The sequence below is a fragment of the Saccopteryx bilineata genome, chromosome 2 (assembly GCF_036850765.1).
Source record: "Saccopteryx bilineata isolate mSacBil1 chromosome 2, mSacBil1_pri_phased_curated, whole genome shotgun sequence".
Taxonomy (NCBI): domain Eukaryota; kingdom Metazoa; phylum Chordata; class Mammalia; order Chiroptera; family Emballonuridae; genus Saccopteryx; species Saccopteryx bilineata.
Genome location: NC_089491.1, coordinates 57,465,234 through 57,479,533, shown reverse-complemented (window position 1 = coordinate 57,479,533; position 14,300 = coordinate 57,465,234). Strand labels below are relative to the sequence as shown.

The following is a 14,300-nucleotide window of genomic DNA, read 5'->3' as shown; positions in this document are numbered from 1 at the left end:
GGCCTGGCAGGAGTACATCAGTGAAAGGCTGTATTCATCACCAATGTCAAGTACAAGCTGGGTCTTCACATTTCTTTTTATCTCGTGGCCCCCTCACTTGGAACTGTGTATTCGGTGGACAAAGGTTCTCTAGTAGGCTTTGACTACCTCAAATTCCACGGTGCCTAAAAATCCACAATACTCACCAATTCAGCAAATAGCCCAACAGTGTGTTTGGACATTCTATGAATTCAAACTAACTGTATTTTATAAGCTTTAAGAGTGAAAAGAGTCAAGTAGTAAGGGTCATCTCTTCATTGTAATATTTAACAATTATCCTCTGTTTAAATGTTACAATATTATGCTCTCCTTAGCAGATAGATGCCTGTAAACAGCATTCACATGAAGTTTTAGTGGCTCGGGAGGGTTTTGTTAGTCAGATGTGGGGTTGGCATGCTTCTGAATCCAAAGTTTTTTTCTATGGTTCTCAGGAGGGTCATAGCATTGATAATAGGATGGCCCCCAAAGTGTATACTTGCCAAGGGAGCTCCCTTACAAAAAGCATTTTTGAGAACTATGGTATAAATGGGGGAAGATGCTGTTATAACTGGACACCCAATCTTTTCTGAAAGCATGGCTTAGGTACACTGTTGGCATCTTCCCCTGAACTTAACACTCAATCTAAATGTTTTTAGTGGGGGAATGGCACTATAAAATAAGGAATGATTTAACCTTAAGAAATGTATGTTTATAAACAGTATGAAAAAATGCAAGTGTTTTAATGCTAAATGAAAATCACACTGTAAAAAGATTACCAACCTGTTCACAACTGTATTTAAAATAAAATTAAGACTGAAAACTTACAGATAGGAAAAAAAAACCTTAGGAGGAAATTCAGCAAAAGTCTTTGGTGCCTATGGGGCTGCGAGTGATATTTTTCCTCCTTTTATTTTTTTGGTGGTCTGTACATTTCTATAATAAACACAATTTTAATTGGCATACATTACTTTCACAATGGCAAAATGAACTGGATAAAAGCTACATTAAAAATCAAGTGCAAGATAGTTGCTCATTGAGGGATGCAAAATTAATTTGTTTAAAAAGTGAAGATAATAATTTGAAATATACAAGAAAACTCTGTGTAAATGAATCACAGAATCCCTGAAAACCAGTGGCAGCTGGGACCTAGAGCTCATCTGCATTGTGTGTTCCACCTCATCAGGACGTTTGAAGGCGAGACCTGTTTTAGGCTGGAAAGATAAAAAGCCTGTCCTCACATTAGAGGAGAGAAGTGGAAAGAACACAACATTTTTATTCAAAATCTGGATTCAAATCTTAATGCTGCTCCATAATTCTGTGTCCCTTAGGCAAATTACTTAACCTCTCTATGCTTTGGAAAGTTGACAGTAATACCTACTTCCTGTGGTGGTTTTCAGATTTAAACGAGAGAGGATACACGTTAGTACCTAAAGGTGTCCAATAAATGGCAGCTTTTTAACATTATCATTATTATTTGAGCCTCTGTGGTCCCTCAGTGGCCCCCAGGCCAGAGATATTTTGATGCTATTTCTCTTGGTTTTATAAGAGAATGAAAAGAACTACTGAAATTTCTGTCCTATGCCTTCTAACACTGGATAGGAGAAATATTTCTGGTCATGGCATATTTTTTTTATAGACAAGAGTTATTGTGGTATCCTCTCTTGATTTCTCGTCTCCTCCAACTTCCGCTTCATTTTTGGTTTTCTTTAATTGCAAAATTTCTCGTAAGCATTTTCTATTCTGCCTCCACTCTTTGCAGTCTCCTCTCACTTGAACGCACTCCATTCAGACTTTCCTCCCACAACACTGCTTCTCAAGGTCACAAATGAACTCCATCTTGCTAAATCTGGTGGCAATTTTTTTTAATCCTTTTAGTTCTTGATTTATTAGCACAAGAGCATCCTCTCTTCCCTTCTCTCTATTTATTTTGGATTTATTATATCTTCCCCACTGGCTTGTAGGCTGTATGAGGGCAGGTGCTATTTCACCAGTCTTTGGAATAGAGACTGGCATGTGGCAGGTGCTCTGCTTGTGAAATGAATGACTACAAACAGTTTGGGGAACAAAAGATTGCAGGTAACAGGTCTTACCTTGCTCTGTGTGACTTAGAAGTGGACCCTATGTGGACTGTGAACGAATAGTCTAAACTGAAGCCCAGCCCATGGACGCCACTAGCAGTTCCTGGACTTCTTTTCAATGCTTGTAATTTGTTGGCACGTGTGGTAATTTGGTTTTCAAAAGAGATGCATTTCCAGCTTGGGTTTTTCTGCCGTATGCTTTGGCTACATGTGCCCATGTTTATTTGTGTCCGAGGTCTGCTGTGCCTGGCATTTGCTCTGCTTCCTGCCCCTCTGTGTGCCCGTGCCCACAGGATGTCTGGAAGTTTGTCGGCCTGTTATAAGGTTTAGAACATTCTTCTCTCTGAGCCTTCTGGCTTATCCTACTGGGCCTGCAAAAGCTACCTAGTCTGCTAAGCTGGCAGAGTGACAGAATCGACCCACACAAGGAGAGGAAACAGCTGCAGTGGGGATGCAGAGCTTCCGAGGACCAACGAGAACAGGGAGATGAAGAGATTCTGGCTCATGGATGGCAGATGGTGGAGGTCTGGTCAGAAATCGGGTTGTCGTGAAACATTTTATCTTAGGCAGAGTTGAAACACGAACAATTAAAGCCATAGATTGGCCGGTGACAAGTCTGGGCAATCTCAAGCTCTATCTGTGTCACATTAGGGTCCTCTCCTCTATTACCCTGCCCCATTATTTTTGTCCATAATGAAACTTGCAAGTTAGCTCTTGTGAGCCCTAGGGTTTGGAGTGCCGGTAGGTGTGTCAGCTGGCCACTGTACCCTTTCTCTGGAGCACTCAGCCATGCAGGGGCATCTCTCTGAAGGGGCAGTGGCTGAGAATGGTGCACTGAGGCTCTGAAATAGGTGGTAAGAGGGGAGATTTCTGTGAGCACTCTGGAAAAAGAGCTTGCCATTTAGAGTGGCTTTCTGACTTCAATGTGCTACCTGTGACAGGGATTATGTTCCCTATTTCCTGCCAGTGAACGTGCATGTTTTTTGCAATGTGAAATGGAAGCCCGGGGAAAAGCAACGAACAAATAGAAGAAGAGAAAGAAAGATAAACTGTTATTCTTTTTTTTGAAAAAATGATCTATTCTCCCTAATATGCTCTCCTTTTTCCTTAGAGATAGTGTCACGGAGTGAAAAGACCAAAGGCTTTGGATTAGATACATCTGTGCTTGAATCCTAGCTGTTTCAGTTATAATGCTGATTTAGGTCAGAAACCTAATTTCTCAAACTGTAAAATTGGAGAAATAACACCTATCACACAGTGTTGTTTTGAGTCTTAAATGAAATATAAGCCAAGTGCCTAGCATAGAGTCTGAAATAAAGATCATCCTAAATAGTAGTTACAAAAAAAAAAAGGTGTAGAAAGAAAATATAGCACCAGACATGGCAGACCTGAGCTCCATATGTTAACTTATTCAGAAATATTTAAATTGAGGCTCTACTTTGTGTTTAGAAATGTATGACACGTTGGACAATACAGATATGTCTTCAAAAGGGGCAGAAAGACAAAAACACACACAAAAATAATAAATGAGAGAATTGCAAAGTGTGGTGAGTGCTCTTAGAAAATAAATAGTGGAATGAAAATGGAAACTACTTTATATAGGGTGGTCAGGGAGGGCTTCCTGGAGGAGGTAATATTCAAGGGAAGAGTGAAGAATGAAGAATGTGAAGACTGGAAAGAAAGGGTTTCAAGCAAAAGGAAGGATGCAAGCTAATGTCTGAGACCAAAGACGACTCCAGGATGTTTGAGGCACTGAAAGAAGACCAGAGTGCTGAGAGGACAGGCCAGCAATGGAGCAAGAAGAGACCCACGGTGAAAGTGTTGATAGTCCTTTCTAGGGAAAGTCTTCCTGGAGAGACTGCTGTTCCACACTCTTCCCAACCTCCCCAAATCCCAACCCCAAGAAAATGCTACTTTGTGAAAGATTTCTTCCTTCAGTTACCATTCTGTCCTCTACAATTTTGGAAATAAAAATACGTCATTTTTTCTGAAGTGCAGTAGTTTGCTTATATGAATATTCTAATCATTAGCATTTGATTGTTTCCCAGTGTTGTTAGATGAGAGGATGGTGGACTTTTGTGAATGCTATGCTGTTCCCTATGTTTCCTCGTCTGCTCCATAACAGAAGTCCTCTGAATCCATTTCTGAGGAGCCTGGTGAAAGGATTCACACTCAAGTCTTTGCATTCATGCGACACCTGTTGGAACCTGCTGGGGGAGGCATTTCTGTTTTTCCCTGGTCCAGATCCCCTTGGAGGCTGACATGTGGGGTCCATTTCTTGGGGCCCCAAATAGCCTGACTCCACCAGAAGGGCTGAGAGCTATGATCCTCCTCTCCCCTGGGTAGGACCTGGAACAGGTTGGTGGGAAGTAGCAAGGGAACTTTATTTCATTCATAACTAGAAGGTCTATGCTTGCTACCTTTACAAACTAGGATGGTCGTTCTTTGGATAGATGATGATAAGGGGGAGTGGAAGGTGGAAGACTGATTATACCTCACACTAGCAGAGTGATCGCAAGTACACATTTTTCTGTCTGTAAGACACATTTCTTCTCTTAAACACATTTTTTTTTTGTCTGTACGAATAGGGGTGCTATCTCTCTCTTAGTATTGTGAGGAAGATAAAATTAGAAAAAGCAAATGGCGAGCTAGGTATTAATTTACTCTTTCTTCTCTCCCTTTCTTTCCTTTCCCGCACCTTCAGTGGCACCTTCTCACTCTCGTCTGTCTTTGATCACTTAGTGACTCATCGTTTGCATGTGCTGAGAACCCGTGATGTGGTGGTGAAGCCCCAACAGTCGTTCTCACCACTCGTTAAAATCATGGCCAAGTGCTTGAAGAAGAATGTAATCACAATATTTAAAATCAACTCGGTTGGTGCCAAATTTCAAGTAATGCTCTTTCTCTGCCCCAGTCCCCACCAGGCCTGCTCTCAATGTACAGTGAAGCTTCAGTAGGTGGTATCTTTTCAAAATGAGGAATTTCATAAATGAGATTTGAATATATTTTCCAGAAAAATTAAGCCCATCTTTTGTGGTAAATTATGCCAGACCTTCTCTCAGCCCAAAGGCACAGAAGCAAATAGAGGGTGTAAGAGGTAATGGTGCAGAAGCAAGAAGTTCCTTATACGAGGAAGTCTACCGGGAGAGCTTTTAACATCTTTCATGCTCAGACCACAGCACAGGGCAATCACATCACAATCTCTAGGGATGGGATCCAGGCATTACTAGTTTTTAAGGTTCCCCCAGATAATCCTGATGTGCAGCCAAGGCTGAGAACCACTGCTGTGTGGTTTCTAAATGCCCCAAACCTCTATGCTTCTGTGGACTATGTGTCTACATTTCTATGGATTAAAAAGGAAGAGGAGGAGGAGGAGAAGAAAATTACAATCATGTAGTGATGACAGTCCACTGCAAAGACTCTCAAAGATAGAGGTGAAGCAAGAGTTATTCATATCCTCATTGAAAAGAAGATGACAGAGCGGCCCCAGAGGGAGACATGATCACCAGCCCCTGTGACTGAGAGTTGTGTGCTTATAACAAATCGTGGAACTAGGAAAGAGCATAAAGGAAATGCTAGGGAGAAAAGACCAGATGAGAAGGAAACATGAAAAATATTATTTAAAATAAAGGAGGCAATTAGCAGGTAAAACACTTAAATTGCCTTTAAGGGAGAAGATGGCCAAGTACAGCGGATAAAACCCCAAATCACTGATAGAGACAATAGTGGCAGTGGTCATCTTTTATACGCCGTATGTTTGTTTTCTCTCATTAGGACACCTTTTTCACGCTAAGTTTGGGTTTGGTGAAGGCAGATAATAAACAGGAAAAATGATATATTAGGCAACATACAACCAACATCAGGCTAATGGCCCCGGCTGAAACCTTGGAATTTGATGAATGTATTTATTTGCTGAGCCTCACACTCATAAGAAGAAACAGAAATACTAATATAGAAGGAAGTATGGGTAAATGAGCTTAACTGAGAGGAGGTAGTTTCTACACATTGATTAGCATGAACGAGAATGCAGGAAGTACCTGGTTTTCAGACACCCAATCCATAAATAACACAGGCATATAAATAGCCTCAATAGCGCCTTCCCACTTATGTCTCCCTTACCCCTCCACTTCCCTCTGCCTCTTGCAAAAGCAGTGGGTCAAAAACACAACAAAGCTGAACAGATTTGAGTAAATTTTGTGGAATTAGAGTGGAGGGAGGGGGTTAGCTAAGAAATATCTATTTTGGAGCAGTGATTTTCAAACTTTAGTCCTACAACCTTAGTAAAAGAAAGATTCCTGGGAAAGGGTTAGAGAACTAAGATAAATTTGAAATAGAGAAAGGGTGGACCAGTGTCTGTTATGTTTAGCATTCTCTTTCTCCTTGCCTTAACCCACCATGAAAATACTGGAAGAAGCAGAGTCTGAAAATGTATTTCAGTATGAGAGTTGACATGAGAAGATTTCTAAACAAGACATAAGTGATAGCTCTGGCCATCCTCATCCTTTCCACCTGTATTTCCCTCTTTATTTGTTAAGCTTTTTAAAAGTCTTCTAATTGATAATCTCTTTGGTTCAGTATATAGACTCTAATACAAGTTCAGGTATGTTATAGAGGCCAAAGAGCTAGTGTATATGAATGTGAATTCAATAATACTGCTGGCCTCAGGATTCCCAGGTCAGCTCCTTTTCAATGAGGACATGGAATTAATTATAGGAGGTGAGAGATGGGTAACACTGGGGGAAGAAGACGGGGGAAGTCCCATTAGGATGTTAAAGAAGGTTTTGGGGTATTTCTGGGGGCAACACTTGCAGAGAAGGAGGAAGCAGTTATTAAAATGTTAATACATTAACAACTTTGTCTAGGGTCAGTTCTGTCCCAAAGAAGGGGATGACAACCTTTTCTTTTTTCCTACTACATTTCTTGGTTTTTTCTTCTCAGGCTCTTTATAGCTAACCAGAATTTTGCTAAATTATTTATATTGCTTTATGAGAAAATTGGTTCTGGAATCAATCCTTGGATCATAGCCTGTTCATAAGCAGATGACTTCCTGAAATACATGATTGACTATTTTTTTTAATTTTTAAATTTTATTTAGAAAATTAACTTTAACAGGGTGACATTGATCAACAAGAGTACATAGGTTTCTGGTGAACAATTTTATAGCATTTGAATTGTTGATTACGTTGTATACCCATCACACAAAGTCAAATTATTTTCCATCATCTTATATTTGTCCCTCTTTATACCCTTCTCCTCCCCCCTCCCCCTTCCCTATATCTCTCCCCCCTGGTACCACTTCATTTTTATCGAAGTCCATGAGTCTCAGTTTTATATCCCACTTATGTGTGATATCATAGTTCTTCGCTTTTTCTGATTTACTTATTTTACTCAGTAAAATAAGTATAATGTTTTCAAGGTCCATCCATGTTGTTGTAAATGTCACTATGTCATCATTTCTTATGGTTCAGTAGTATTCTATTTTATATATGTACCACATCTTCTCTTCTTTATCCAGTCCTTTATCAAGGGACACTTTGGTTGTTTCCATGTCTTGATCACTGTGAATAATGCTGTGATGAACATGATTGACTATTTAGCATGTAAAATATTACCCATATAAAAACTACTAATGAGAAACATAAAGGTTCCATGTTCAAAAATTGTTCAGAAGTTAAATATATATCCAGATATGGTATCTCCAAGAAACCAGAAGGGACGTCAGACAATGTATACGGCTCTTATGAGTTTAACTTAGTTGCTACCATGGAATGACCTTTATCTAATATATCGGTTCTTAACTCTGAGTTATTCACAGCTTGGAGAATCTGAGAATTGAGTGTATTCCCCATAATGTACTTATGCTCACAAAATTTTTGTATATATATTTAAGGGATTTTCAGAACTCCCTAAAGACTTCTAGTTGTTCTCAGACACTAGGCTAATAATTCGTGCTATATTAAATTCAGGGAAAACACTGGCCCATATGGTCCTTTTGGAATAGAAAAATTCCTATTTGAGAATAGGCTGTAGGGTAGAGGTGAAGAATCTTTCCTAGAGGTTGTCAGACTACTGCATTTAACATTTGAGAAAGGATTCAAGAGCTTGTACAAAATAAAGAAAAATATATGAGGCATAGTTTTTTCCTCAAGGAAAATTAGATTTGGTTAGAGTGTAAGAGACAAGAGTTAGTAGTACTAGTGACTGTGGCTGGAAAGGGGGACTAGATCTAGATCACGGAAGGTCTTTAATGTTAGGCAAAGGCAGAACTTAATTCTGAAGGTCAGTATGTCCGGACCCACACTCATTCTTGTACAATCTCCTTCTTTTTGCTATATTTATATACCAACACTATAATTAGATCTTTTCTTCAAATTGATTTCCTTTAAAGTTTATATTTCTTTATGTTTAATACCCATGGTTTTGTGTTACTATAATTATGTTTAATACATAGGTAAATAAAAACATACCTCTAAAAAATATCAATTTGCATTTCACCTGAAATGATCTCATTGGCAATCAGCATTCCTCACTTTGGGAAACACTAGTGAGGGCAATGTGGGTTTTGTTATGAGATTTTCCCTTTAAAAGGAGTCACTCAGAAGCTGTTTGTTAGTTAGAATGGGAAGAATGGGGCCTGTGAGACCAAGCAAAAGTTGATGGTCTAGATGGGCATGGTAAGGCCATGATCTCAGAAGGCAGAGTGGGAATACAGGGTGGAATCACTGCTATCTGTAGAAATATCTTCCTAGAGTTGAAACTCAAAACAAGTGTTATGCAAATTATATGGCAAGCAAGCTCTTAAAGTGTGTAAAATAATATTTTTATTTTTGTGTATTATTTATATTTTGTTTATTGTACTATTTTTATTAATTTTTCCCAATAAAAGAAGTACAGTACTATCTATGTTTTCCTATTGCCTCTAATCTACAGAAATTTTTGGTGATTATGGCTAAAAAAGGGCAGGGGCATTAAACTTCTATGTAGTTTTGTTGGTTATGAGAGTGAATCTGAGATCTGAATATTAAATTTGAAAATCAAATGGGCATTTTCTGCATAATTATCTAGTTTTCTCTAATTGTTTAATTTTTTTAGTTAGTTGAAAAATAGATATAATTCTTGTTTCATTGTTGTGCAGCTGAAATGGCACAAGGAATGTACCAGAATTTTGTCTATATAAGGTGTTACAATACCTTATATATCATAAGATGAAAGGTGTTATTTTTATTAGCTATATTGGCAAGAAATTGTATAAATGATATTTCCTTCAAATTCTTTTTTTATTTCAATGAATATTTTGTGAGAAGGATATGAGTTGATGTCTAATTTTGGGCTTCCAGTTAGACTGATCAAATATTATGCTGGAAAGAATAATTTTAGTTTGCCCTTGATGTAGAAATATCAAGTGACCTAGACATTATGCTTATATTGTCCCTGTAGAAATACAGTAACTGCTACATAGGGGCAGAGGACATTCCAGGAAAACCAACAAATAATGTATTCTTTTTTTCTCTAGGAATCTCAAAGTCTAATGAGAACTTGTTCAGATTACTCCAGGAATGACAGAAAAAATAGGCTTTTACTTAAAGTCATTTTTAACTTGGTCATACCTAATATTTAGAAGATAGAATCAGCTGAAATATGGTAAAAAGAGGCAAGGACTTGCAAAAAGATGTTCTTGGTTCAAGCCATGGGGTTGCCACTAACTAGCTATATGACCATAGGCTTGTCACTTAAGTTTTTGAGTCTTGGTTTTTCTCTAAAAAATGGTCATACTGACATCAGCAAGGCTGGTTGTAGTATCAAAGAAAATGACATAAAAATAACCTTTTTAAAATATAAAATGCTACGTAGATTATCATCATCATTGCAATAAAATATTGAGTGCTTTCTATATTCTTTGCATATGTTAACTCATTTAATTCTTATAATTAACCCAATAATATAAATATTATTATTTCAACTTTCTGGAAGAGAAAACAAAGGCCTCTAAAAATCTAATAACTTGCCCATTGTTATGTATTAAACTGACTCCAAAGCCTGCTTCATCTTTATTCTTAGAACAGTGATATTCTAATCATCTCGAAGAGTTTCAGAACTTCCAAAATTTAATCTGTAACTATGAATTGAGAACTAATACGAAAACATTTTAATGGAGTAATACCTTTTCTGTATCCTCTTTCCCTTGTCTCATTTAGCAGGTTTAGACTTTAATAATGTTGATAAGATGATATTCAAATAAACTCAAAAGTGGCTAGGTACAATTCAGCATCTATTACAATGAACATTTCTATTTCTTCACAAACATTGTATTGGAGAGAACTGTTTTCTAAACTTGATACAGAACTCTATATGATTTTCAGCTATTTGACTTAAAAAGCTTTTCCACTTTTAGAAGTTTCTTTCTCTCATGATCATAGGAGGTCCATGGCATTTTTGTGAAATTCAGAATTGCAGGAGCTTGAAGGAAGACAGGCTAGGTATTCATGCATTTAAGAATTGTCTCAAAATGATAACTGAAGTAGAATAGTGAATGAAAAAGGAAGAAAAGAGCCAAGAATTGATTTTTAATAAATATCTGTTTGTAGAATAGGGAGGGATAAGGGGAGTTAGCAATGGAAAGAGAAAATAAACTCTTTCTTTTTAGAAACAGAGAATGAGGGTTTAATATTATTGAGTTCATGAGAAAGTAACTTTGAAGAGGGAAGAGGAATGCCTCTCTATCCCCTCTTCCTGATCCCTTATATTTGTCCCCCCCAAATTAACATTCTGCTGAAAATAGTTTCTAACCCTTTGGTTTTTATTTTTTTCTCAGTAGGAATGGTGGAACGTAGCTCATGAGTTAGTTTAGGGGGATTTATGATCTCAGAAGGTGACAGGTTTTGAGATGCTGTTTTGACCCAAAGTGGGAAATAAACAGATAATTTTTTCAAGAGTGATATGAAGTGAGTAGAAAGTTCTCACACAACAGGCTAATTAATGCATACTTCCCATGAAGCCACATGGCTCAGAGGCCTCTGTTTCACCAGCTACATCCACATCCACAGTGCAGTTCTTTATTACATGTTACTAGGATGCTGGGATGAGAAAGACATCAGATTTGCTCCAGAATCAAATCCCTTAGTTGAATTGACCTCAGGATAGTATGTCCCACTTAGTTTATAAAGAGAATCCAAAGAAACTTAACAACATGGATGGACCTGGAAACTATTAGGTTAAGTGAAACAAGCCAGGCAGAGAAAGAAAAATATCATATGACCTCACTCATTTGAGGAATTCAAGGAACAATGAGAACTGAGGGACTGAATGGAGACAGAGGAGGGATCAAAGGGACCAGAAGAAAAGAGGAAAGGGGATGATAGGATGAGATAAACCTGAAGGGAAGTGGGGAGGGTGCTGTAAAGAGGGGGGCAAGGGAGATGTTTAGGGGGATATGGGGGAGAGGGGATGCATTTGGGGTGACCCTAGAATCTATGTAAACACAATTAATTAAATAAAAAAAAGAAACTTGAAGGAGAGAAGAGTGAAGAGAAACTCCACTGTGCAATGCTTTCTTGTTTTGTGTGCTGGTTGTGCAGCATGGTGAGTAGAAGTTACCCGGGCTCTGGAGTAAGACAGCCCTAGTGCAGCTCTTCCTGCTGCACACATCACCCAGGCCCAGTTAACCTCCCCTGCTCCCTCCAAGGGAAACTAACGCCTGCCTCACATCCACCTTCTTTATTAAGCATCTAGTACTGTCCATGCAAATAAATTCTCTCAAAAAAATGGAAATTGATATAATTACATTTATTATTTAAGAAAATCCTGCCTAATTTTCACCCAGATGTGGAAATAGGACAATTTGTTTCTTGTTAAGATCACATTGCCTTACCTGACATATATCTTTCAATAAATATCTTACATTAAAATGTAGTTGACACTTTCAGCAGGAGTCATGATGAAATGACATGACAATTATCAGGCAGAATCCTAGAGAACAGTCCTATGAAATATCCAAAGAAGCACATTCAGCTTCATTTGGTTTTATGAGTCCCAACTGGTTCCTAGAATTTTAATCCTAACTGCTTCTCTCGGAATTTGCAGGACTGCTGAAACGTGGAGTTCTGAGAAGGTTTCACAGTCAGCACTGGCCTTAGCATTGGAAACTCATTAGTACTCAGTCAGAAGCTCAGGGTTTCCTGTGCCTCCTTTGGGGCAGAGGAAGCAGAGAGCTGAACAGCTGTGAGCTAACCACCTCCTAGATGGAAGAATGCGAGGGCCACTGGGTTGACAGAGGCTCTCCTGGGGCCTCTGTCATGGCTGTGAATCCCATCTGTACTTTGGCTTCTCCAAACAGTGGGGACAGGCTACTGAGATCTTATGAATACTCAAGGATTAGAGATGTTGCCCACTTCCCTCATCTCCATTCCTTTCTCCCAAACCTGGAAGCTATCAAAGCTTCTCACAAAGACTGTGTGGGTGTTTTCTGGAGATGGCTTATGCTTATTTGAATCAAACTCCCTTTTTCTAAATGTTTAGCTTCTTAGATTCAGAAGCTGCCTCTCTCCCTCTCCCCTGGCAGTCACAGTGACCCATTGTGCATGCCGGCCACTGTCTTAGGCATAGGGGGCATGCTGGTGAACAAGACAGCTCCAGCCCATGTGTTAAGGTGCTCACAGTCTAGTGGGGGAACTGGATGAAGGCATCTGGCTCTGGCCCCTCTCTCTCCCTTACCTTTCTCCCTGTAGCTGAGCCTTTGGGGCCTGGCCCTGGTGACTCTCAGGAGAAGAGCCCCCCTATATCCCCAGAGGCATTATCTCAGGATGCCCATGCAGACTTGAGATTGTCTAAATCTGAGTGCATGCTAGTTGGGTTTAAACTGCTCCTTGACCTCCACTGTCAGCAGGTGGGCTTAAATGTTGTTTGAAAACAGCCCCTGTCTAATGCAGCCTACCAAGAAACTCCCAGAGATTGGGTGGGTTCACAACACGGGCTTCAGTGTGATGATTTCTGAATAAAAATATTTCCAACAGCCATTGAACACCACTGGTTTTGAGCCCTAGTTCCTCATATACTAATCAAGTGACTGAATTTTTTCATCTAGAAGGTCAAAGTAATAATCATACCTCACTCACTGGACAAGAGCCAGCATCACAGGAATCAGTACATGTAAAGATTTAGCATTGTGCCCGTGCACTGCATGTGCTCGTTACACATCAGCTCAGTTTTTACTTCTGTTCGCCCTGACAGAAGGTCTCTGTGATTATACCACAGTTTCTAAGACAATTTTCCCAGATACAGAAAATGCTTCAGCAGCTATTGGAGGATACTTTAGAAATGACAGCAACTTCCAGCATTTCTTGGGTACAGTCCTCCATTTTCTACCTGTATAGATTAGCATATTAGCCTGGACCCTAGGTTCCTAAGATATTTGACGATAAGCCCTACTCACCGGCACAGTGAAACTCCAAACCTAAGAGACAATCAACTGAAGCATTTCCCAGAAGGAAACCTGTTTAACTCTTCAACTCATTGGGTTGAGCCAATCAGAGGCATTTGGGTGAGCTTCAGTAGGAAATGATACTAGGCCCCTGTCTCACATGGTTCATTAAATTAGGATGGGAAAAGCAGTGTCTTAGCTACTGAGGGGAGAAAACTAAAGAAGCCAATGGAGCCAAAGGAAGGTTGTAAGATTGGCCAGAAAGAAAAACCCGTGATTCAAGAAAATGGTTAAACCGACAGAGGGACTGTGGAGAGAGCTCTTCCACTCACAGGGAGCACTGTTTACATACCAATTCCTTCTTCTTCATGCACTCCATCAGGATGATGAATAGATGCTGGGCTTGGGTTCGAGTGTATGTGAAAGTCTTCTGGATGGTCACCAATAGCTGGTCCCGCAAAGATTCGTTTATAAGTCTGCAATTAAAAACAATGTCAAAACAGGTCAACCCAGCTCCTAGTCAATACAGATTACTGAGAAATATGATAGAACATAAGAAAGCATTATGATAATTTACTTAAGATAAGAGTTACTTCTTATACTTTTCTTACAATAGTTATTTTATGGATAATTTAACAAAAATGTGCATTTAAAAAATAAATCCATTTTAATGCCTCTCTCAGAACCTAAAAGAGTAAAGTAAGAAGATTTAGTTCTTTTTTCCTTTTATTTTTCTTTCTTTTCTATGGCATGTGTTTAATACTCTCCTCCTCAAGTGCTATAATCAA

The 14,300-nt window shown here is 39.0% G+C and overlaps 1 protein-coding gene across 6 annotated transcripts in view; it reads right to left on the bottom strand.

Moving 5' to 3' along the window:
• TRPM3 (transient receptor potential cation channel subfamily M member 3) overlaps positions 1–14,300 on the bottom strand; it is a 542,782-nt gene that overhangs the window by 168,737 nt on the left and 359,745 nt on the right. For all 6 annotated transcript variants that reach the window (XM_066257103.1, XM_066257105.1, XM_066257106.1 and 3 more), the window contains one exon: positions 13,865–13,988. In XM_066257103.1, coding sequence (XP_066113200.1) covers positions 13,865–13,988 — 124 coding nt within the window. The remainder of the gene's footprint in view (positions 1–13,864; positions 13,989–14,300) is intronic.